At 42.7% G+C, this 22536-nt stretch overlaps 1 protein-coding gene across 2 annotated transcripts in view; it reads left to right on the top strand.

The window, feature by feature from the left end:
- The window catches only part of LOC124005646 (A disintegrin and metalloproteinase with thrombospondin motifs 2-like), a 52291-nt gene that overhangs the window by 6109 nt on the left and 23646 nt on the right, over window positions 1-22536 (top strand). Inside the window, exons 1-2 of one of the 2 annotated variants that reach the window (XM_046315098.1) lie at window positions 10717-10844; window positions 13120-13291. In XM_046315098.1, the coding sequence (XP_046171054.1) occupies window positions 10797-10844; window positions 13120-13291 (220 nt within the window). In that variant the 5' untranslated portion in view covers window positions 10717-10796. Of the gene's footprint in view, window positions 1-10716; window positions 10845-13119; window positions 13292-22536 lie in introns of those variants that run through there. The other variant, XM_046315089.1, reaches the window with a different exon arrangement.

Raw genomic sequence — 22536 nt, 5'->3', positions numbered from 1 at the left:
TATGCACGCAACCAATGAGGCAGTGATCACTGAGTTCCTGGTTGAAGACAGCAGAGGTGTATTTAGAGGGCAAGATGGTCAGGATGATATCTAAGAGGGTCGGCATGGTTACGGATTTAGGGTTGTACCTGGTAGGTTCCTTGATATTTTGTGTCAGATTGAGGGCATCTATCTTAGATTGTAGGACGGCCGGGGTGTTAAGCATGTTCCAGTTTAGGTTACCTAACAATACGAACTCTGATGATAGATGGGGGGGCAATCACGGATGGGGGGCAATCCTGGATGGATCAGTAGTCCTGGATGGATCAGAGGGACAGATAGAAGGTGCATAAGAGAAATGATCAATAGGCCTATGCGTCATATTTTCCTGGAGAAATCTTACCTGCATCTATACACTTCAAGATATAATAACCCAGAAAAAAAGTGACATTTAATTTGGGACTTACTGAGTCGGGTTTTAAGGCCCCAGGTCTTCTCATCATCAGCTCTATGGTCTCCACACATCACTGTGCATGGCATGGTATTGCAGGCCAGGCATGAGTATCATCATTAGCAGACTGCACCATGCCAGAGCAGAGCAGGCCGCTACCCCTGCTAAGTGAGAACTGAGTAGGAGGTGCACTACAAGTGTCCGTTTCAGACATCCAGCAGAGGCACAAGCTGTTGCCATTGCCGCAGTATCTATAGGAAACTGAAATTGGAGAAAGTGACATCCACCAAATGATTATTGGGGGGGGGGGTGCCTGAGAAAATCTGTTGTGGCCTATGCTACAGACAGTTGTCATGGAAACCGTCCTCTTATGCAATTTGTCCCAAGGGGTCAGTGTAGTGTGTGTGTGTGTGTGTGTGTGTGTGTGTGTGTGTGTGTGTGTGTGTGTGTGTGTGTGTGTGTGTGTGTGTGTGTGTGTGTGTGTGTGTGTGTGTGTGTGTGTGTGTGTGTGTGTGTGTGCGTGCGTGCGTGTGTGCGCACGCGTGCGCGTGAGTGCGCGTGTGCGTGAGTGCGCGTGTGCGTGCGTGCGTGCGTATGTGATATCTATCTGTTTTGCAATTTTGCGTGTTGATGGTTTCTTGGTTGAAAATCCTCCATCATTTGCATTATATAAACTGAGTATACAAAACATTTAGAACACCTGCTCCATTACATAGACTGACCAGATAAGTACATGTGAAACTATGATCTCTTAATGATGTCACTTGTTCAATCCACTTCAATCTGTGTAGATGAAGGGGAGGAGACAGGTTAAAGAATCATTTTTAATACTTGAGACAAGTGAGACACGGATTGTGTATGTGTGCCATTCAATGGGTGAATGGGTAAAGAATCATCCTTATCATCCTTACCCAAAGGCATTTAAGTGCCTTTGAACGGGGTATGGTATTAGGTGCACCACTCACTAGAGGCAGCAAGAACTCAATGGAATAATCCGTTATGGACCACCTTGGCATAAGGAAGCCAGGGCCCTGATGCACCGGTTTGTGTCAAGAACTGCAACGCTGCTGGGTTTTTCATGGGTGTATCAAGAATGGTCCACCACCCAAAGGACATCCAGCCAACTTGACACAACTGTGGGAAGCATTGGAGTCAACATGGACCAGCAACCATGTGGAACACTTTCGAATTGAGGCTGTTCTGAGGACAAAAGTAGGGGTGCAACTCAAGGTGTTCATAATGTTTGGTATACTCAGCGTATGCCAGTTGTGTATAACCTCCAACATCCAGTTGTTGGGGACTTGGCAGAGGATGCAGCCATCTGTTGCCCCCCTCTCTGGGTTGGGCCAATAGGAGACACTCTCTTTTGTGGAGCTGAGTGGGCAGTGGAGAGGGGTTAAGGACGAACATACTTGTCAGCTAGGGCCATTCCAGAATCCCCTGGAACTGGTCTCTATGGAGTATCTGTGGCCTTTGTTGATTCCATTAACATTCCACAAGCCACACTTACCATTGCTACAAGCTGGAGGAAGCAGCATTGAATGATAGAAGCGGGGAGCCCACTGCACAGGCACATTTCCTTTCCTCTCACCAGAGTTTAGATCTCGTTCTATATAAGTTTGGAAGAAAACCTCAGTCTTAATTGTAGGATGAAAGAAAGCATTCTTTTTCCTCCACCACTAAGCCCTCATGTGGCCTGCCTGTCTGTCTACCACACTGTCTGTCTATCACGTTGTCTCGCACTGTCTGTCTGTCTGTCTGTCTGTCTGTCTAGTGTCCGCCTTCCCTCTCTCCATCTCTCATCCGTCTGGCTGAGTGCCCAGTCCAGCAGGCTGTGTGCTACATTACCGTTTCAAAGTGACATATTGGCGCTCTTGTCAGAATTTACAGTTGAGATAACAAGCCCAGCTTGAGCGTGAAGAGGATCTTTGAACCGGAAGACACAATGCCTCTGCTGTGGAGAACAGGTCTATACACGGGAATACAGCTGACCTCCGTAGAGATGACTTGCCATGTTTTGTTTTTGTTTGATTCTGTGTCAGCTTTCTTTCAGGGCCATGATATTTGGTCCAATTATGCAGATGAAAAACATGGAACGTCTTGAAGAAATCCATGACTGACACCTTAGCATTTAGAGTTGTCTATGTATGTCATGGTGTAAAGGAACATGACCTGGATACGTACAGTAGATGTTTCTGAGGGAAAACATTTCCAAGGGAAAGCATGTCAGGGCGCATACAGACAAAGTGTTGAGTGTGACTCTATCTAAATGCAATGTTAAAAGTGACGGGCGGGAATGAAAAAGAGGAGTTGGGTCTTGATAGTTCCCTCCGGTCCCGTCTGTAGTTACAGTATGCGTTGTGATCTCAGCCACCTGGCTTGGCCAGTCCCTGCAGGAGTTGCGGTCTCCAAATGGAAAACCGCAGTGTGGAGTGGATGTTAGTCAAGAGAGTTCAGAGTGGAGGCAATACATGTGAGATTTGACCCGATGATTCAGGACAGTTTAATGTGTGTGCATGCGTCAGTGGCGTACAGCAGTTTTTCCCCCAGCATCTGAGCTTTTCTTATTATTCAACACATTTTTCCATGGGGCAAAGAGAAAATGTTTTAACGTTCATTTCCTGCAATTCAACACATTATAATGGTTGAGGAAAATGTCCAGTTTTATAACTATTATTCTACATGTTTTGCAATGAGGCAGAGATAACTTAGCCCTGTTTGGGGCCCCCAGATGCCAGAAGCTTCTGGGGCTCCCAGAAGTCCCCGTCTTAGGTCAGTTAGGATCACCACTTTATTTTAAGAATGTGAAATGTCAGAATAATAGTAGAGAGAATAATATATTTCAGCATTTAGTTCTTTCATCACATTCCCAGTGGGTCAGAAGTTTACATACACTCAATTTGTATTTGATAGCATTGCCTTTAAAATTTTTACCTTGGGTCAAACGTTTTGGGTAGTCTCCCACAAGCTTCCCACAATAAGTTGGGTGAATTTTGGCCCATTCCTCCCTACAGAGCTGGTGTAACTTAGTCAGGTTTGTAGGCCTCCTTGCTCGAGCACACTTTTTCAGTTCTGCCCACAAATTTTCTATAGGATTGAGGTCAGGGCGTTGTGATGGCCACTCCAATACCAATACCATTTTGCCACAACTTCAAAGGTATGCTTGGGGTCATTCTCCATTTGGAGGACCCATTTGCAATCAAGCGTTAACTTCCTGACTGATTTCTTGAGATGTTGTTCAATATATCCACATAATTTTCACTCCTCATGAAGCCATCTATTTTGTGAAGTGCACCAGTCCCTCCTGCAGCAAAGAATCCCCACAACATGATGCTGCCACCTCCGTGTTTCACGGTTGAGATGGTGTTCTTCGGCTTGCAAGCCTCCTCCTTTTTCCTCCAAACATAACGATGGTCATTATGGCCAAACAGTTATATTTTTGTTTCATCAGACCAGAGTACATTTCTCCAAAAGGTACGACCTTTGTCCCCATGTGCAGTTGCAAACCGTAGTCTGCCTTTTTTAATGGCTGTTTTGGAGCAGTGACTTCTTCCTTGCTGAGTGGCCTTTCAGGTTATGTTGATGCAGGACTCGTTTTACTGTGGCTATAGATACTTTTGTACCTGTTTCCTCCAGCATCTTCACAAGGTCCTTTGCTGTTGTTCTGGGATTGATTTACACTTTTCACACCCAAGTGCATTCATCTGGGGTGGCAGGGTAGCCTAGTGGTTAGAGCATTGGACTAGTAACCGAAAGGTTGCAAGTTCAAATTCCCGAGCTGACAAGGTACAAAATCTGTCATTCTGCCCTTGAACAGGCAGTTAACCCACTGTTCCTAGGCTGTCATTGAAAATAAGAATTTGTTCTTAACTGACTTGCCTAGTAACATTTTTAAAAATGAAAAAATCTCTAGGAGACAGAACGTATCTCCTTGCATACTATTGTTTGTGCAGATGAATGTGGTACCTTCAGGCATTTGGAAATTGCTCCCAAGGATGAACCAGACTTGTGGAGGTCTACAATTAGTTTAGTTTTGAGGTCTTGGCTGATTTCTTCTGAATTAACCATGATGTCAAGCAAAGAGGCACTGAGTTTGAAGGTAGGCCTTGAAATACATCCACAGCTACACCTCCAATTGACTCAAATGATGTCAATTAGCCTATCAGAAATTTCTAAAGTCATGGCATCATTTTCTGGAGTTTTCCAAGCTGATTAAAGGCACAGTCAACTTAATGTAAGTAAACTTCTGACCCACTGGAATTGTGATACAGTGAATTCTACATTTACATTTACATTTAAGTCATTTAGCAGACGCTCTTATCCAGAGCCAGCGGTCAGGGATAAGTTGATGAGCGAGGTGAGGTAAGGGAGAAGGTCTCCGGAAATGGTCTGGAGAAGAGAGGAGGGGATAGGGTCGAGCGGGCAGGTTGTTGGGCGGCCGGCCGTCACAAGACGCGAGATTTCATCTGGAGAGAGAGGGGAGAAAGAGGTCAGAGCACAGGGTAGGGCAGTGTGAGCAGAACCAGTGGTGTCGTTTGACTTAGCAAACGAGGATCGGATGTCGTCGACCTTCTTTTCAAAATGGTTGACGAAGTCATCTGCAGAGAGGAAATTCTAAATGAAATAATCTGTCTGTAGACAATTGTTGGAAAAATGACTTGTGTCATGCACAAAGTAGATGTCCTAACTGACTTGCCAAAACTATAGTTTGTTAACAAAACATTTGTGGAGTGGTTGAAAAACGAGTTTTAATGACTCCAACCTAAGTGTATGTAAACTTCCGACTTCAACTGTATATCACAGGTGGTTGGTGGCACCTTAAATACGGGGGACAGGTTTGTGGTAATGGCTGGAGCATAATAAGTGGAATGATATAAAATACACCACAGACATGGTGTCCATGTGTTTGACGCTGTTCTCCACTGTTATATATGATGGGATGTATAGACATTATGGATACACATTATGGACAGTATATGGATAGAATATGTAGTATATCTGAAGAATACGTAGGAGAGAATAGTATATGTATAGCAGTAGTTGAATGGGCTATGACTTGACTAGAATACAGTATATGCATATGAAGTGGGTAAAACAGTATGTAAACGTTATTAAAATGACCAGTGTTCCAGTGACCAGTGTTCCATGTCTATGTACATAGGCAGCAGCATCTAAGGTGCAGGGTTGAGTAACCAGGTGGTAGCCGGCTAGTGACAGTTCAGGTCAGGGTACTTGGCGGAGGCCAGCTAGTGATGACTATTTAACAGTCTGATGGCCTTGAGAATGAAGCTGTTTTTCTGTCTCTGATACTTCATCCAAAGTGTAATTAATAACTTTACCATGATCTAAGGGATATTCAGTGTTAGCTTCTTTTTTTACCCATCTTCCATTAGGTGCCCTTCTTTGCGAGGCAATGGAAAACCTCCCAGGTCTTTGTGGTTGAATCTGTGTTTGAAATTCACTTCTCGAATGAGGGACTTTATAGATAATTGTATGTGTGTGGTACAGAGATGAGGCAGTCGTTCAAAAATTGTGTACTTTTTCCATATTTTGTTATGTTGTTATGTTATTCTAAAATGTATAAAATAAAATAAAATCCCCCCTATCAATCTACACACAATACCCCATAATGACAAAGTGAAAACAGGTGTTTTATTATTTTTGCAAATGTATTCAAAATTAAAACAGAAATAGCTTATTACATACGTATTCAGACCCTTTGCTATGAGACTCAAAATTGAGCTCAGGTGCATCCTGTTTCCATTGGTCATCTTTGAGATGTTTCTACAACGTGATTGGAGTCCAGCTGTGGTAAATTCAATTGATTGGACATGATTTGGAAAGGCACACACCTGTCTATATAAGATCCCACAGTTGACAGTGCATGTCAGAGCAAAAACCAAGCCATGAGGCCGAAGGAATTGACCGCAGAGGTCTGAGACAGGATTGTGTCGAGGCACAGATCTGGGGACGTGTACCAAAACATTACTGCAGCATTTAAGGTCCCCAAGAACGCAGAGGCGTCCACCATGTTTGAACCACCAAGACTTTTCCTAGAGCTGGCCGCATGGCCAAAGTGAGCAATTGTGGTGGAGAGGGGCCTTGGTCAGGGAGGTGACCAAAAACCTGATGGTCACTCTGACAGAGCTCCAGAGTTCCTCTGTGAAGATGGCAGAACCTCCCAGAAGGACAACCATCTCTGCAGCATTCCACCAATCAGGCTGATGGAAGCCACTCCTCAGTAAAAGGCACATGACAGCCCGCTTGGAGTTTGCCTAAAGCCACCTAAAGGACTCTCAGACAATGAGAAACAAGATTATTTGGTCCGATGAAACCAAGATTGAATTCTTTAGCCTGAATGCCATGCGTCACGTCTTGAGGAAACCAGGCACCATTCCAACGGTGAAGAGTGGTGGTGGCAGAATGCTGTGGGGCTGTTTTTCAGTGGCAGAGACTGGGAGACTAGTCAGGTTCAAGGGGAATATGAACGGAGCAAAGTACAGAGAGATCCTTAATGAAAACCTGCTCCGGAGCGCTCAGGACCTCAGACTGTGGTGAAGGTTTACCTTCCAACAGGACAACGACCATAAGCACTCAGCCAACACATTCTCTCAATGTCCTTGAGTGGCCCAGCCTGAGCCCAGACTTGAACCCGATCGAACATTTCTGGAGAGACCTGAAAATAGCTGTGCTGCGACTCTCCCCTTTAACCCGACAGAGCTTGAATGGATCTGCAGAAAAGAATGGGAGAAACTCCCCGAATATAGGTGTGCCAAGCTTGTAGCATCATACCTAAGAAGACTTGAGGCTGTAATCGCTGCCAACGGTGCTTCAACAAAGTACTGAGTAAAACTACTGAATACTTTTTTAAATGTAATATTTCAGTTTTTAATTTGTTTTATAAATTTGCAAACATTTATAAAAAACTGTTTTTGGTTTGTCATTATAGGGTATTGTATGTAGATTGATGAGAAAAAAATAACAATTTAATACATTTTGGAATAAGGCTGTAACGTAACAAAATGTGTAAAAAGTCAAGGGGTTTGAATACTTTTCGAAAGCACTTTGTATGACCTCTGGAGTCTTATACAGTATGTTACTATACAGCCACTTCATTCCAATTGAGGCACTTATCAGTGACCAAATATGCCATATTAAAGACATATACGGGATGACAGGGATGTGAGTGCAAAGGGCTACAGGGCTGAAGATATTACAATGGCTCGTCCATTCATATCAACTGGATAATAGTACTATTGTCAACCCTATAAAACCTTCCATTACCTCTTAGAGATGTGCTTAGCTGCACTATACAGTATCTGTAATTGCACACAAAGCTGTCCATTTTGAGAGCTAAGGTAGTGCTCAGGTGCTTCCACCCCTGTTCAGACAGACAGACAGACAGACAGACAGACAGACAGACAGACAGACAGACAGACAGACAGACAGACAGACAGACAGACAGACAGACAGACAGACAGACAGACAGACAGACAGACAGACAGACAGACAGACAGACAGACAGACAGACAGACAGACAGACAGACAGACAGACAGACAGACAGACAGACAGACAGACAGACAGACAGACAGCTGTCTGGTTTTTAATGGCAAGGCAGCACGGCAAAGCCAGCCTGAGTGAGAGCTCTGCTCTGCCTGCCTCTTATTTGGAACATGTCAGGCAGGCTATGTTCTCCTCTCCCTTCTCCCTACAGACATGACTACCTCAGTATTAATTCATTTTCCTGCCCCCTCTCTCCCTACCTCTTCTCCCCTGACTTCTCAGCTTTTGTCTCTGGTTTGAAAATTGTTCAAACCTGCCCTTCTCAGTTAAATGGAATTAGCTCTCATCTTTACTTGGAATTGTTTATTTATTTCTGACTGAATCAAAAAGTGAAGTCCCCTGTACCCAAGATAAGTTTGTTGTCTTCTTGGAAATGTTTTGTTGTTTTAGGCCTGTTCTATGGCCTGGTATATTGCCATCCCTGAAAATACGCATGCAGGCACTCAGAGTCAAACACACACACATACACACTGAACAGTGATCCGTGAACACTGCAGTTATGGTATGCGCAGAAGGACTGCCTCGGAGACAGGAGTTAACCTCTGACTGCTGCTGTTGTCGTGGCTTCCTTATTAGAGCCTTTTGAACAACGGGTCTCCCGGGCGACCAATCTCGATTCGATATAGGCCGATAGTTTTTATATTTTCTGGGTCAAGGTTTGGCTTTCTCAAGAGAGGCTTTATTACTGCCACTTTTAGTGAGTTTGGAACACATCCGGTGCATAGAGAGCCATTTATTATGTTCAACATAGGAGGGCCAAGCACAGGAAGCAGCTCTTTCAGTAGTTTAGTTGGAATAGGGTCTAGTATGCAGCTTGAAGGTTTAGAGGCCATTACTCTTTTCATGAATGTGCCAAGAGATATAGGATTAAAATACTTGAATGTCTCCCTTGATACTAGGTCCTGGCAGTGTTGTGCAGACTCAGGACAGCTGAGCTTCGGAAAAATATGCAGATTTAAAAGAGGAGTCTGTAATTTGCTTTCTAATGATCATGATCTTTTCGTCAAAGAAGTTCATGAATTTATCACTGCTGAAGTGAAAGCCATCCTCTCTTGGGGAATGCTTTTTAGTTAGCTTTGCGACAGTATCAAAAATACATTTTGGATTGTTCTGGAAGAATAGGATGATTGAGCAGCAGTGAGGGCTCATCGATGTTGTACGGTACTGTCTTTGCAAGCTAGTTGGAAGACTTATAGTTTGGTGGAGCGCCATTTCCGTTCCAATGTTCGGTAAGCTTGCTTCAGGGCTCAGGTATTTTCTGTATACCAGGAAGCTAATTTCTTATGACAAATATTTTTTTTGTTTTTAGGGGTCAGACTGCATCTAGGGTATTACGCAAGGTTAAATCTAGTTCCTCGGTTAGGTGGTGAACCAATTTTTGTACTCCGACGTCCTTGGGTAGGTGGAGGGAGTCTGGAAGGGCATCTAGGAATCTTTGGGTTGTCTGCGGAATTTATAGCACGGATTTTTATGATCCTTGGTTGGGTTCTAAGCAGATTATTTGTTGTGATTGCAAACGTAATAAATTGGTGGTCCGATAGTCCAGGATTATGTGAAAAAACATTAAGATCCATAATATTTATTCCACAGGACAAAACTAGGTCCAGAGTATGACTGTGGCAGTCAGTAGGTACGGAGACATGTTGGACAAATCCCACTGAGTCGATGATGGCTCCGGAAGCCTTTTGGAGTGGGTTGTGGACCCTTCCATGTGAATATTAAAGTCACCAAAAATGTGAATATTATCTGCCACGACTACAAGGTCCGATAGGAATTCAGGGAACTCAGTGAGGAACGCTGTATATGGCCCAGGAGGCCTGTAAACAGTAGCTATAAAAAGTGGATGAGTAGGCTGCAGAAATTTCATTACTATCGAAGCTCAAAAGATGAAAACGCAGTCATCTTCTGGGGGGAAATTGAAATTTGATATCGTAAATGTTTGCAACACTTCCGCAGGATGCGTGGAGGATATGGTCACTAGTGTAACCAGGAGGAGAGGCCTCATTTAACACAGTAAATTCATTAGACTTAAGCCATGTTTCAGTCAGGCCAATCACATCAAGATTATGATCAGTGAATAGTTCATTGACTGTAACTGCCTTGGAAGTGAGGGATCTAACATTAAGTAGCCCTATTTTGAGATGTGAGATATCACAATCTCTTTCAATAATGACAGGAATGGAGGAGGTCTTTATTCCAGTGAGATTGTTAAGGTGAACACCGCCATGTTTAGTTTTGCCCAACATAGATCGATGCACAGACATGGTCTCAATGGGGATAGCTGAGCTGACTACATTGACTGCGCTAGTGGCAGACCACTAAGCTGGATGGCTAACAGCATGCTGCCTGGCCTGCACCCTATCTCATTGTGGAGCTAGGGGAGTTAGAGCCCTGTCTATGTTTGTAGATAAGATGAAAGCAACCCTCCAGCGAGGATGGAGTCCGTCACTCCACAGCAGGCCAGGCTTGGTCCTGTTTGTGGGTGAGTCCCAGAAAGAGGGCCAATTATCGACAAATTCTATCTTTTGGGAGGGGCAGAAAACAGTTTTCAACCAGCGATTGAGTTGTGAGACTGCTGTAGAGCTCATCCCTCCCCCTAACTAGGAGGGGGCCAGGGACAATTACTCGATGCTGACACATCTTTCTAGCTGATTTACACACTGAAGCTATGTTGCTCTTGGTGACCTCTGACTGTTTCATCCTGAAATGTGTAATTTAGCAAAGGGTCCACCAAATTTCTCCTATTTGTCTGCGTCTTCAGTCCAGAGTGCATTGTATGGTGCTGTTGCATGGCCGTTGCGAATGTCAGACTCCAATCTGCGAGGCACATCGATCTACAGGTTCAACATGGTGAGATTGTAGACTTCTTAAATTGATAGTGTAGTTTGTTTAGTCGATTTTACAGTTAACTAGCTACTTCACATGCTGATATTGACTTTGGTATTAATATTTCCAGATTGCAAAAATTCTGATGGGTCGTCTAATTTCAGTTTATGTGACAAAACAAGCAAGTATAGTGTAGAGAATCATTGTACCATCTAAACCTCTGTGAAATATACTTTCCATAACCAAAAATATTGTATTTTCAGTGGTTTTTGAAGCAGGTGTACAAAACCAAATGTAAAAGATGCTTTAAAATGGGATGCATTGAAATAGTGCACACAGAACAAATCTACCACTTCTTAGACTTGATTTCAATGAGAATGACAGATTTATAACTCATATTTCTTTGTGAATTTAATCAGGTCGCCCAAAATGTTATAATGTATATTGCAGCTATAACACGGTAAATTATAGGAATCTGTGGTTTTGGGTGGATTTTTACTTTAACGAGGCAGCAGGCTTGACTCTGAGCAGGAAACCTAGACGTGACAGGGCTTCTCAGGCAGGCTCTCTCAGGCTCTGCTCTCCCATTTCAGTCTTGGCAGGCCAGGCATGCTCTGGAGTCTCTCAGGCTCAGAAAAGCCAGAGTCTCACAATTACATTGGAGCTGGATCCCATCACATCGTCAATAAGCTGCTGCACTTCAGCATAGTTTATGCTGACTTATCAATCATTGCTCCTGTTGAGGTTTACAATTTGTATGCCAATTTACAGCTACATATCTATTGTGCCCTGGACTCAGGTGGTGAAAATACCAGAGTTGTGGACCACTGATCCAAATGTCTTGACACTGTATACTTGTTTCAGACTGTAAAGCTGGTGACAGAGTGATATCATTGTGATTGTTAGGTGAAGTTGATCCTTCAAATGTTAGTTTGAGATCTTCTAGCCCAAATGACCATGTGCTTTGTTGTTGAAGACAGAGTTTGATTTCAGATTTGGGAGTTTGGATGTCTTTCACAAACCCCAGTCTTGCATCATTGTTTAATAAAAAAAATAACTAGACTTAGTTTATTCGTTTTACAAGTGGCTGCAATAACAGATAGCCATCCCTGAGATACGTGGAAGAATCGGAATTATTGCTTTTAAGACTTCTGTCTTCTGAACATTGAGGTGTGTGCTTCTTTCCTCCGGCCCAGGGTAGAATCTTTGCTGTTAGCTCCTTTAATCACTAGCATGACTTTAATTAGCTGTTAGAGTTCTAGATTTCCTGAGATGAGGTGAGCAACTGCCTTTCTGAGGTGAGGATGTTGTGTGTTTAGCCCTGCAGCATCCTAAAGCAGATTACGTTTGACTTCACAGTGGCTCAGAGAGTTGGCAATCGAGGTGTATCCGCTGGTGTCGATTTATGCTGCGTCCAGACCTTTCTTTGGTAATTAAACCTCGGGAGGATGTGACAGCTCCTTATGTAAAATTTCCCAGGAGGCTGTGGCTAAACGGCCGCATCAGCGGCCACGCTCTAACTCTGCGGTCAGGGGGGAGAGAGAGGAGCAGTTCACGTTCACCGCCCCTTGACTTCACATTCACGAAGACTTGGCTTGGGGGGGGGGGGGGGGGGGGGGGCACTTGGCTTGGGTTGTCACGCCACATTTAGGCTGTCTGCATTTATGGAAACATTAGTACTTTTTTTGTGTTTTTTTTTGCTGTTTATGGCCCCATATTGATCAACTAATTTCCCTTTCAGTCTCATGTCAGTTCTACTTGTCAATTCTGTCCTCTCTTCTGGCTGATCTTCAAAGTGGTTGAGATATTGATTATTGTGTATTTCCCATTCTCAAAGTTATTCTCAAAGTTTTATTTAAAGCTGCAATAGGTAACTTTTTGGGCGACCCAACAAAATTCACATAGAAATGTGAGTTATAGATCTGTCATTCTCATTGAAAGCAAGTCTATAAAGTAGTAGATATATTCTATGTGTGCTATTTCTATGCTTCCCATTCTTAAGCTTAGTTTTTTTGCGTATTTTACTTTTGGATTGGTACACCAGCTTCAAACAGCTGATAATACAATATTTTAGATTATGGAAAATATATTCCACAGCGGTTTAGATGGTACAATGATTCTCTACACTATGTTTGCTTGTTTTATCACATCAACTCAAATTAAGCGAACTATTAGAATTTTTGCAACCAGGAAATGGTGATTTTTCTCCATAGGTCACCTTTAAAAGTTAGTTTTTCATGTTAGAAGATTGTGATTGTAGAATTCAAACCCCCCCCCTTCTCATCTCTCTCTCCCTCAGGCAGGAATGATCCGCACAGGGAAGGAGGAGTTCTTCATCGAGCCCCTGGTGCGTGGAGGGGGCCTGATGGTAGAGGAGGAGGAGAGAGGAGACGGACGACATCACATTGTTTATCGCTCCTCTGCCATTAAGAGGCCCCCTGTCAATCAAACAGCAGACTCTCACCCTCGAGGTAAAAGGAACTTCTGATACACCTTTACAGACTCCATATGATTTTCCTGACTGTCAGGAGACATGATAAAATTCCTTCATGAGGTCATCGTCATTTGTGACTTTAGACTGCTGAATGCAGATAAGCTACTCTGTCAGATTATTGTCCTTCATTTTGAAATGTGAAACCGTTATGAAAGACTTGTCTCCTAGACATTCCATTTGTATCCCTTTTAGGAGATGTTGAAATGACGGTAAACTTTGCTTTTATTGTGCAGAGAGAAAACAAATGTATCCCTCTCCATGTCCTCCGAGTTCTCCTGGTCCAGCCTGATGAACATTATGGATGCTATCCAGAGAAAGCATCTTATTCCACATTTGTTTATTCCGATGTTTTGTTGGTGTTTCCTGATTTCTATAAATCTCATTTTTAAATTTAGTTCACTGTGTACATAACCTGTCATGACTCCACATGGAAATAAGCAAACGCGTGCGGTCTCTGGGATGCCTCTACTAAGCAAATCTTACTGGAGGATAGTTCAACGCCCTTGTTTGACAAAGCAAAGGCGACTAAACTCGATTGAACCAAATGTGCAACTTTTTAAAATTTTCTCCCTGTCGTGTACAGCCATTCGACTTACCAAAATTGTGACAAAGCATTCTCACTGGATGGGAAATGTACAGTAATAAAGTTCTAAAAGGGATTCACATGTCACTTCAGTTCCAACAACGGAGCTCAGCCTGGAGATATTGGGAGGCTAGACTTGCTTCTCAGTCACTTCAAATTTGTAGTTCCTTTGTCTGAGCAGTTCTACTGTCTATTCTATAAGACGATACAAAAGGCAGATGTATTCCGGTTGAATTGTTACACACAAATTCTCAGAACACAAATGCACACATTCTCTCACAATGTATACAAATGTAAAGAACACCAATACACGCACGTGCGGTACAAACCAAATTGTATGAACTTCTAAAAGGGGGAACTGGTGGAGATACAGGAGAACAGCCTCGCGGTGGACTTTGGTGACGTCAGCTGGAATGTGTGGATCGGATTTAAAGCTCAGACGTAGTCTCACAAATCCATCAGCGGCGTTTCGGCCGCAGCCCAACTCCTATGTGGCAGGGCTGAGTGCTGATGGGATATTGGCCTACAGTAAACTTACGTCCTCCAGTGGAGGAGAGCATGGTTGACCTAGAGCAGACTCTAGATTGACCTTGTAGCTCAAGAGAATGATAAGGACATTGAGTAAAAACAAACATTAAGGCCACTATTCAATCAGATCAGCTTTAGCCGACATCTGCATATCGGTTATTTTGGCAGTGTCAGAAGTGGAACTGCGTTTGAACTGTCAAATGATTATACCTAAAGCGGACATTGCCATTGGCTGCACGGGGTCACATTAACAGAAATCCCATGCAGCCTTGTTTACAAGTTGGAACAGTGGAATATGAGATTGAATCTACGCCTCCATTAGGATGATAGAAACTCTCATTATTTAGTTGAATGATTTTTCAATTTGAGCATAATTATTTCTATATAGCCTGCACTTCTTCATTCAGAACTTCCAACACAAGAGGGGCGGGCTTCGTGACAATGATCGCAAGAACAGATGGTCACCAATTTGACAGCTTCAAAGCAGTTCCACCTCCGACACCATCAACCATCCGCTATAAGGGTGTCTGCTATCGCAGGTTAATGCTTATTGAATTTAGGCCTAAAAGTTTGTAACTAATAAAAAATAAATGAAAGGAAATGTTATTTGAAGTGTGACATTTTGCGACATAACTATCTTGAGGAGCCATTGTCCAAGGATTTTTACAATTAGATTGTGTTTCTCATTTTGTGGGAAGCCTTCCCTTTTACATCATGCGCATGGATTTCACTAACTAATCAATTAATATTTTCCATCACCTCAAATGAATGTAATCTATTTTCAGGCAGACTGAAACATTTGTAAACATCATTTCATAATCACTTACAAAAACAATGACAACATTTCTCAGTATTCAATCAGATCTGAGGAAGAGGTCCTGTTTAAGGCAGAGGGATTCACCTTTGAGTTTCCACATAGCAGTGGTCCTTCCATAGACTATCTCTGAATTGGTTATCATTGCGTATCTCTGCATACCATTACTCTGTAGACTGCTGAGGTGATCCAAGCCATCTAACTTGAGTGCATTGTCTGACATCAGGTGGCGTCACCCCTACAGTTGAAGTCGGAAGTTTACATACACATAAACTTTTGGCAAGTTGGTTAGGACATCTACTTTGCGCATGACACAAGTCATTTTTAACAATTGTTTACAGACAGATTATTTAACTTATAATTCACTATATCACAATTCCAGTGGGTCAGAAGTTGACATACACTAAGTTGACTGTGCCTTTAAACAGATTGGAAAATTCTATGTTTTTAGAAGCTTCTGACAGGCTAATTGACATCATTTGAGTCAATTGGAGGTGCATTTCAAGGCCTACCTTCAAACTCAGTGCCTCTTTGCTTGACATCATGGGACATTCTAAAGAAATCAGCCAAGACCTCCACAAGTCTGCGTCATCCTTGGGAGCAATTTCCAAATGCCTGAAGGTACCACATTTATCTGTACAGGTGCACGGTGTTTCCTACGACACATTGGTGCGGCTGGTTTCCGGGTTGGATGTACGCTGTGTTAAGAAGCAGTTGGGTTGTGTATCGGAGGACGCATGACTTTCAACCTTCGTCACTCCCGAGCCCGTATGGGAGTTGTAGCGATGAGACAAGATAGTAGCTAAATAAAAAAAATAAAAAACACCATGGTACCACACAGACGTCATACCGCTCAGGAAGGAGACGAGTTCTGTTTCCTAGAGATGAACGTACTTTGGTGCAAATCAATCTCAGAACAACAGCAAAGGACCTTGTGAAAATGCTGGAGGAAACAGGTACAAAAGTATCTATAGCCAGAGTAACATAGCCTGAAAGGCCGCTCAGCAAGGAAGAAGCCACTGCTCCACACCCGCCATAAAAAAGCCAGACATAATTATGTTTGGAGGAAAAAGGGGGAGGCTTGCAAGCCAAAGAATACCATCCCAACTGTGAAGCACGGGGGTGGCAGCATCATGTTGTGGGGGTGCTTTGCTGCAAGAGGGACTGGTGCACTTCACAAAATAGATGGCTTTATGAGGCGGGAAAATGATGAGGATATATTGAAGCAACATCTCAAGACATCCATCAGGAAGTTAAAGCTTGGTCGCAAATGGGTCTTCCAAATGGACAATGACCCCAAGCATGCTTACAAAGTCAAAGAATAGGAGTGGCCATCACAAAGCCCTGACCTCAATCCCATATAAAATGTGTGGCCAGAACTGAGAAAGCATGTGCGAGCAAGGAGGCCTACAAAACTGACTCAGTTACACCAGCTCTGTAAGGAGGAATAAGCCAAAATTCACCCGACTTATTGTGGGAAGCCTGTGGAAGGCTACCTGAAACGTGTGACCCAAGTTATCCAAATTAAAGGCAATGCTACCGAATACTAATTGAGTGTATGTAAACTTCTGACCCACTGGGAATGCGATGAAAGTAAATCAAGTAAATAAATCATTCTCTCTACTATTATTCTGACATTTCACATTCTTTAAAAATAATGTGATGATCCTAACTGACCTAAAACAGGGAGTTTGTACTCGGATTAAATGTCAAGAATTGTGAAAAACTGAGTTTGAACGTATTTGGCTAAGGTATATGTAAACTTCCGACTTCAACTGTATCTGATACAAGACAATGACTTGAGTTAGCTCATTCATGGCAAGAGTAGGTGAACTATGTCTGAGGATTTGGTCATGTTATCCTCTAATAGCCATGCAGCAATGAGTGATTTTGAATGGGTCAAAGAAGTGCTGCTGTATATCCTGGTCACCCTTAATACCCTGTTACCCTATAAACACATAGTCATGCCTAATACTAGAGGTGGCTGAAACCTTGCATTACTTCTATGTACTGTGTGTGTAGCTAAGAGTGCACATGTGTACTTGTGTTTGTACGTGTGTCAATGTGTATGTGCATGCTTGCCTGGTTTGGCCTGCATGTGTGTGTCTGTGTGTCTGTGTGTCTGTGTTTCACCACTGCACATGTTTTTCATTGAAAGTCATCCCCTAAAATAAAAACATTCCGTTTGTTTTTTGACAAATGTTCGACGGTGAACATGTTTTTTCTTTTACAGGCGATTTCGTAGACACTACAGACGTCCCTGGTTCTCTCTGTCTGTACAAAGTGCTGTGCTGTCTTAAATGTTCTGACTACACCTTGTTTATTCGTTTGGGTTTTGTATACTGCGTCACATAACAGATTTCCTTTATTTCACTGCAGCATACATTTTTTAAAAATTTGGCTGTGATGTCAGTGTTCCAATCTCATCTGAGTGGAGGCGTTATCCCCTGAATGTGGAGCTAGGCTGGGTGTGATGCGGCGGATCAGTTGAGTGACAGAGGGGGGGACCTTGGGTAACCCAGGGAAGGTTTAGGATTCTAAACACATCTGGATGGGATTTGGCTGCAGGCAGCAATGGAAAGGGGAAGGAAAGTGTGACCTCAGACGGATGCTTTGTTTTAAGATCCGCTCAGGTAGAATAACATCAAGAATCACTTCATCTTGAGAAGACATGTGATCTCGATACGCTTTTCCCTTGCACCCGAATCCTTTCTCTTCACATTCAGATTGAAAGCAGCTGAGCCAGCATACCTCATGAGACCACCCTCATCCAGGGTGACGTTTGTGGTGGGTGTACTATTTAGATTTTGCATTGTCACTGAAATGTTCCCAGAGGCCCCTAAGGCTAAGTACCTGCCTCAAGTGCACAACCTCACAGTCCCACCTGGGGTTACAGCTAACAGCATTAGAACTGCACCAGCCACCATGCTATTTATACTTGAAGTATAGACTCTTGTCCCGTATGACTCGGTTGGTAGAGCATGGCACTTGCAATGCTAGGGTTGTGGGTACAATTCCCACAAGGGACCAGTATGAACAAATCTACAAATGTATGCACTGCACTTACTAATCGCGTCTGCTAAATGACTTATATGAAGTAGCCTAGACACTCCAATAAAAAACACCTGTGGTTGATTCCTTTCTATTCAACCATTTTATAATTTGAAAGCTCTATCATGTCTCAATTCACACTTTCTCATCAGTTTGTAATATGAGGGGTCCTTGAGGATTGCTACTGGGAAGCCCAGGATTAAAGCTCACCAGCATCGACACACAGTATCTATCAACACTAATGAGGAATCAATGTCCACAGTCAGTATAAAAACCCAAAGCACGTGACCCACCCGCCCCTGTATCAATCTATTTATAGTCATTGGCAGAGAACATTGTTGTTCTTCGAAGGCTTTACCCTTGAAATATGATGACTTTGTTTTTTAGCTCAGGGTGCCTGTGTTGGAACGTGCTGAGTTATGTTTTGATGGGCTGGAATGGACACGGGGCCCGGGTGTGAGCTGACGGTAACCTGAGCAACGGGTGGTTTCTCGTCCCCTGTTCCCATGCTTCACTTCCCAAGCTGCTTGGATTGCCAGGTTTGCTCCATCTATTCCAATGCTTCGATCAAGAGTTCACCTGCAAAAGAGTCCATGAAGACAGAACTCATGCCATTGTTTTACGGTACATTTACATTTACATTTAAGTCATTTGGCAGACGCTCTTATCCAGAGCGACTTACAAATTGGTGCATTCACCTTATGACATCCAGTGGAACAACCACTTTACAATAGTGCATCTAAATATTTTAAGGGGGGGTGAGAAGGATTACTTTATCCTGTTCCTAGGTATTCCTTAAATCTGCTTGGGTTTCAGGTTTGCTCCATCTATTCCAATGTCCTTCGATCAGGGAGTTTGTTCACCTGGGGAGTCCATGAAGACAGAACTCATGCTATTGTTTTATGGTAGGAAAGCCCTGGAAGTTCGTACACAAAGACACAATGCTTTAAGATGCACTATTGTAATATCGAGGAGCAATGATATCATTTTAAAGAGAAATTAATTTTTAGCGTGGAATGTAACCTTTTTCTTCACCCTTAATATTATCTTTCACATTTTATAAATCTAGATACATTTTCTACACATGTTTGGCCAGAGATTTAAAAAATGGTTTAAAAATGATTACAGTGATCTAATGTGTCTCCTCCAGTTTCCCTATTAGAAGTTCTCCGGTTTATTCATGAGATTCACTGCCTATAGCATATGAGGTCTTGTTGGTGGCCAGGCAGCGGTACGGCTGTTCCAGCTCTCTGTCCTCTAACCACTCTGTCTTTCTATGAATCGGCCATACATCTGCTCCTGTAATGAACCTGAGGAGATTGTTTATTGAGAAGAAGACATCATTAATGATCAAATGAATAGGTTTAAAAGTTGAAAGGGGAGCTTTCTAAAAGAAATATGACTGGCCTTATGTGAACCCTTTTAGCTTGTTATTAGGCTTTATATGTCTTTTCTGAGCACCCCTGTCATCATCCAGGCTCTATTTAAAATCTTCTGGATTTAGGCATGCTTTTTGCGCAATTGAAATTGTATTGGCAACTGCAGTACAGTAGAGCATCATTGTTTCCCCTATTGTTGCCACCGCTGTAAAAACGATGATGGCATTTTTTAAATATATATGTGACTCACCGTCTCGATTTGGTCTTATGTAGTAAAATTAGAAATCGTGTTTGTTTTTACATTGGATAAAAGTAGAGACTCAGAGCTAGAAAATGGTGTATCATACACTACAGTTGAGGAACAATATGAAAGTAATTCTGCTTTGAAAGTTGATACACTTGTAACTCCACTTTTTAGAAAATGGCCCTTACTGGAAAGGGAATGGGAAAGGGGGATACCTAGTCCGTTGTACAACTGAATGCCTTCAACTGAAATGTGTCTTCCGCATTTAACCCAACTGCTCTGAATCAGAGAGGTGCGGGGGGCTGCCTTAATCAACATCCACTTCAGATTGGAGAGCTCTTATTTGTCTACACCCATTTAGCATCGTTCACACCCTATTAAGCCTAGACCCAGGATTCAAATGTGAGGCCACGTGCTAAACAGTGAGTATGGTAGTGAGTGTACTAAACAAACAATGTTGTACTAAACAACCAAAGATTTCAAGACTAAAGGCTTGTTTATACTATGTCTATCGACATGACTGTTTACAGTTGTCGCAGTGACATCATGAACATTCTATAGTCGTTCACCATCAAACTTGTCGTAATGAAAAAGTAGCTATAAACACAAAAACGACAGGCTCCATGACATCAGCAGCCTGGTGGTCCACAATAGCATAACTGGTGTATTTAAAAAAATAATAAACTAATCTGTTAAAAAATATATTTAGTATATGTCAATCTAGCGAACCAGGCAACTAAAAGCAACTTTCTAAATAATGTTTTGGTTTGTTTCCAGCTTGTTAGCTAACTAGTTAAAGTTAAGTTAGCTGGCTAGCCAGTTCAAATAATGACCAAATCATATAGCTGACAATGTCTTAATTTAAGCTAATTTGTAATCATTATTACAGGAAAATAAACTCACAACAAGATCGAGTTAATGGCGAGCTAATTACAGAAAATATCTTACGGTTGTGAGTGTGACAAAATAAAAGCAGGGCATTCTAGCAGAGAATTTTAGAACAGGTGCAGGTCTCTAGTAAACACACGCTATATCAAATAAAATCTAAGTTTGTCACATGAACAGGATACAGAAGGTGTAAACAGTACAGTGAAATGGTTACTTGCATAGTGTAGTCTTTTGTTTAGACATGAAGCTAGCTAGCTACACAATGAACTATAAATCCAACTCCTAACGGTACTACCCTGCATAAATCTACAGGTAGCTAAAGCTAACCACCAGGTTTAATGTTAGCTAACTAGCTAACTAGCTAACATTAGGCTATAACTATCAATGAAAACAATAGTATTAATACAAAGATCATATTCGTAACATTAGCTAGCGAACCAGCCTTTAACTTTGAATGAAAACAACTTTCTGACAGAATTAGAAACGTATAATAAGTGAAAATGTAGCTAGCTAGACTCTCTTGCTCGTATACATGGATGAACGCTTCTCCCTCTCTGCCACGAATGCCATGGTTGCCCTTAGTTTGAAGACGTATTCCGAAGACGGGTGTTTTATACAACAGCCTTCTGTGTTCTCTTTTCGACTCCCTCCACATTTGCAATCAAACGCCTCAATTTTCTCCATCACCTTAGCTATCATTCTCTGCTTCCACCGGGCATTCCACTGATTTTAACATTTAACATTTTACATTTAAGTCATTTAGCAGACGCTCTTATCCAGAGCGACTTACAAATTGGTGCATTCACCTTATGACATCCAGTGGAACAACCACTTTACAATAGTGCATCTAAATATTTTAAGGGGGGTGAGAAGGATTACTTTATCCTATCCTAGGTATTCCTTAAAGAGGTGGGGTTTCAGGTGTCTCCGGAAGGTGGTGATTGACTCCGCTGTCCTGGCGTCGTGAGGGAGTTTGTTCCACCATTGGGGAGCCAGAGCAGCGAACAGTTTTGACTGAGCTGAGCGGGAACTGTACTTCCTCAGTGGTAGGGAGGCGAGCAGGCCAGAGGTGGATGAACGCAGTGCCCTTATTTGGGTGTAGGGCCTGATCAGAGCCTGGAGGTACTGAGGTGCCGTTCCCCTCACAGCTCCGTAGGCAAGCACCATGGTCTTGTAGCGGCATCAACTGGAAGCCAGTGGAGAGAGCGGAGGAGCGGGGTGACGTGAGAGAACTTGGGAAGGTTGAACACTAGACGGGCTGCGGCGTTCTGGATGAGTTGTAGGGGTTTAATGGCACAGGCAGGGAGCCCAGCCAACAGCAAGTTGCAGTAATCCAGACGGGAGATGACAAGTGCCTGGATTAGGACCTGCGCCGCTTCCTGTGTGAGGCAGGGTCGTACTCTGCGGATGTTGTGTCGTGTTCGTGATATCTTTTTTTTTTAAACTGCGATACAAAGAATTACCGAAACATACTTTATGTTATAGACAGAAGCGTAATACATGACAGACCAATCCGAACTCATCTCTCGGCATGTCCATTATCGGCATGTCCCATCCATTATCTCAGCCAATCATGGCTAGCGGTAGCGGGAAGGTTCCTGGCTTTTTCTGTGGCTAAACCAACTAGGTTCATAATTGAACAACTTTATTAATTTTTACAGATGGCATACAAGTTTGTTATTAAGGCACATGAAAATTCATATGTTCCAGAATGTTTACGTTCACATTTCTCTCC

Source organism: Oncorhynchus gorbuscha, linkage group LG02 (genome assembly GCF_021184085.1).
Source record: "Oncorhynchus gorbuscha isolate QuinsamMale2020 ecotype Even-year linkage group LG02, OgorEven_v1.0, whole genome shotgun sequence".
NCBI classification, from domain to species: domain Eukaryota; kingdom Metazoa; phylum Chordata; class Actinopteri; order Salmoniformes; family Salmonidae; genus Oncorhynchus; species Oncorhynchus gorbuscha.
This window is presented reverse-complemented; position numbering and strand designations above follow the sequence as displayed.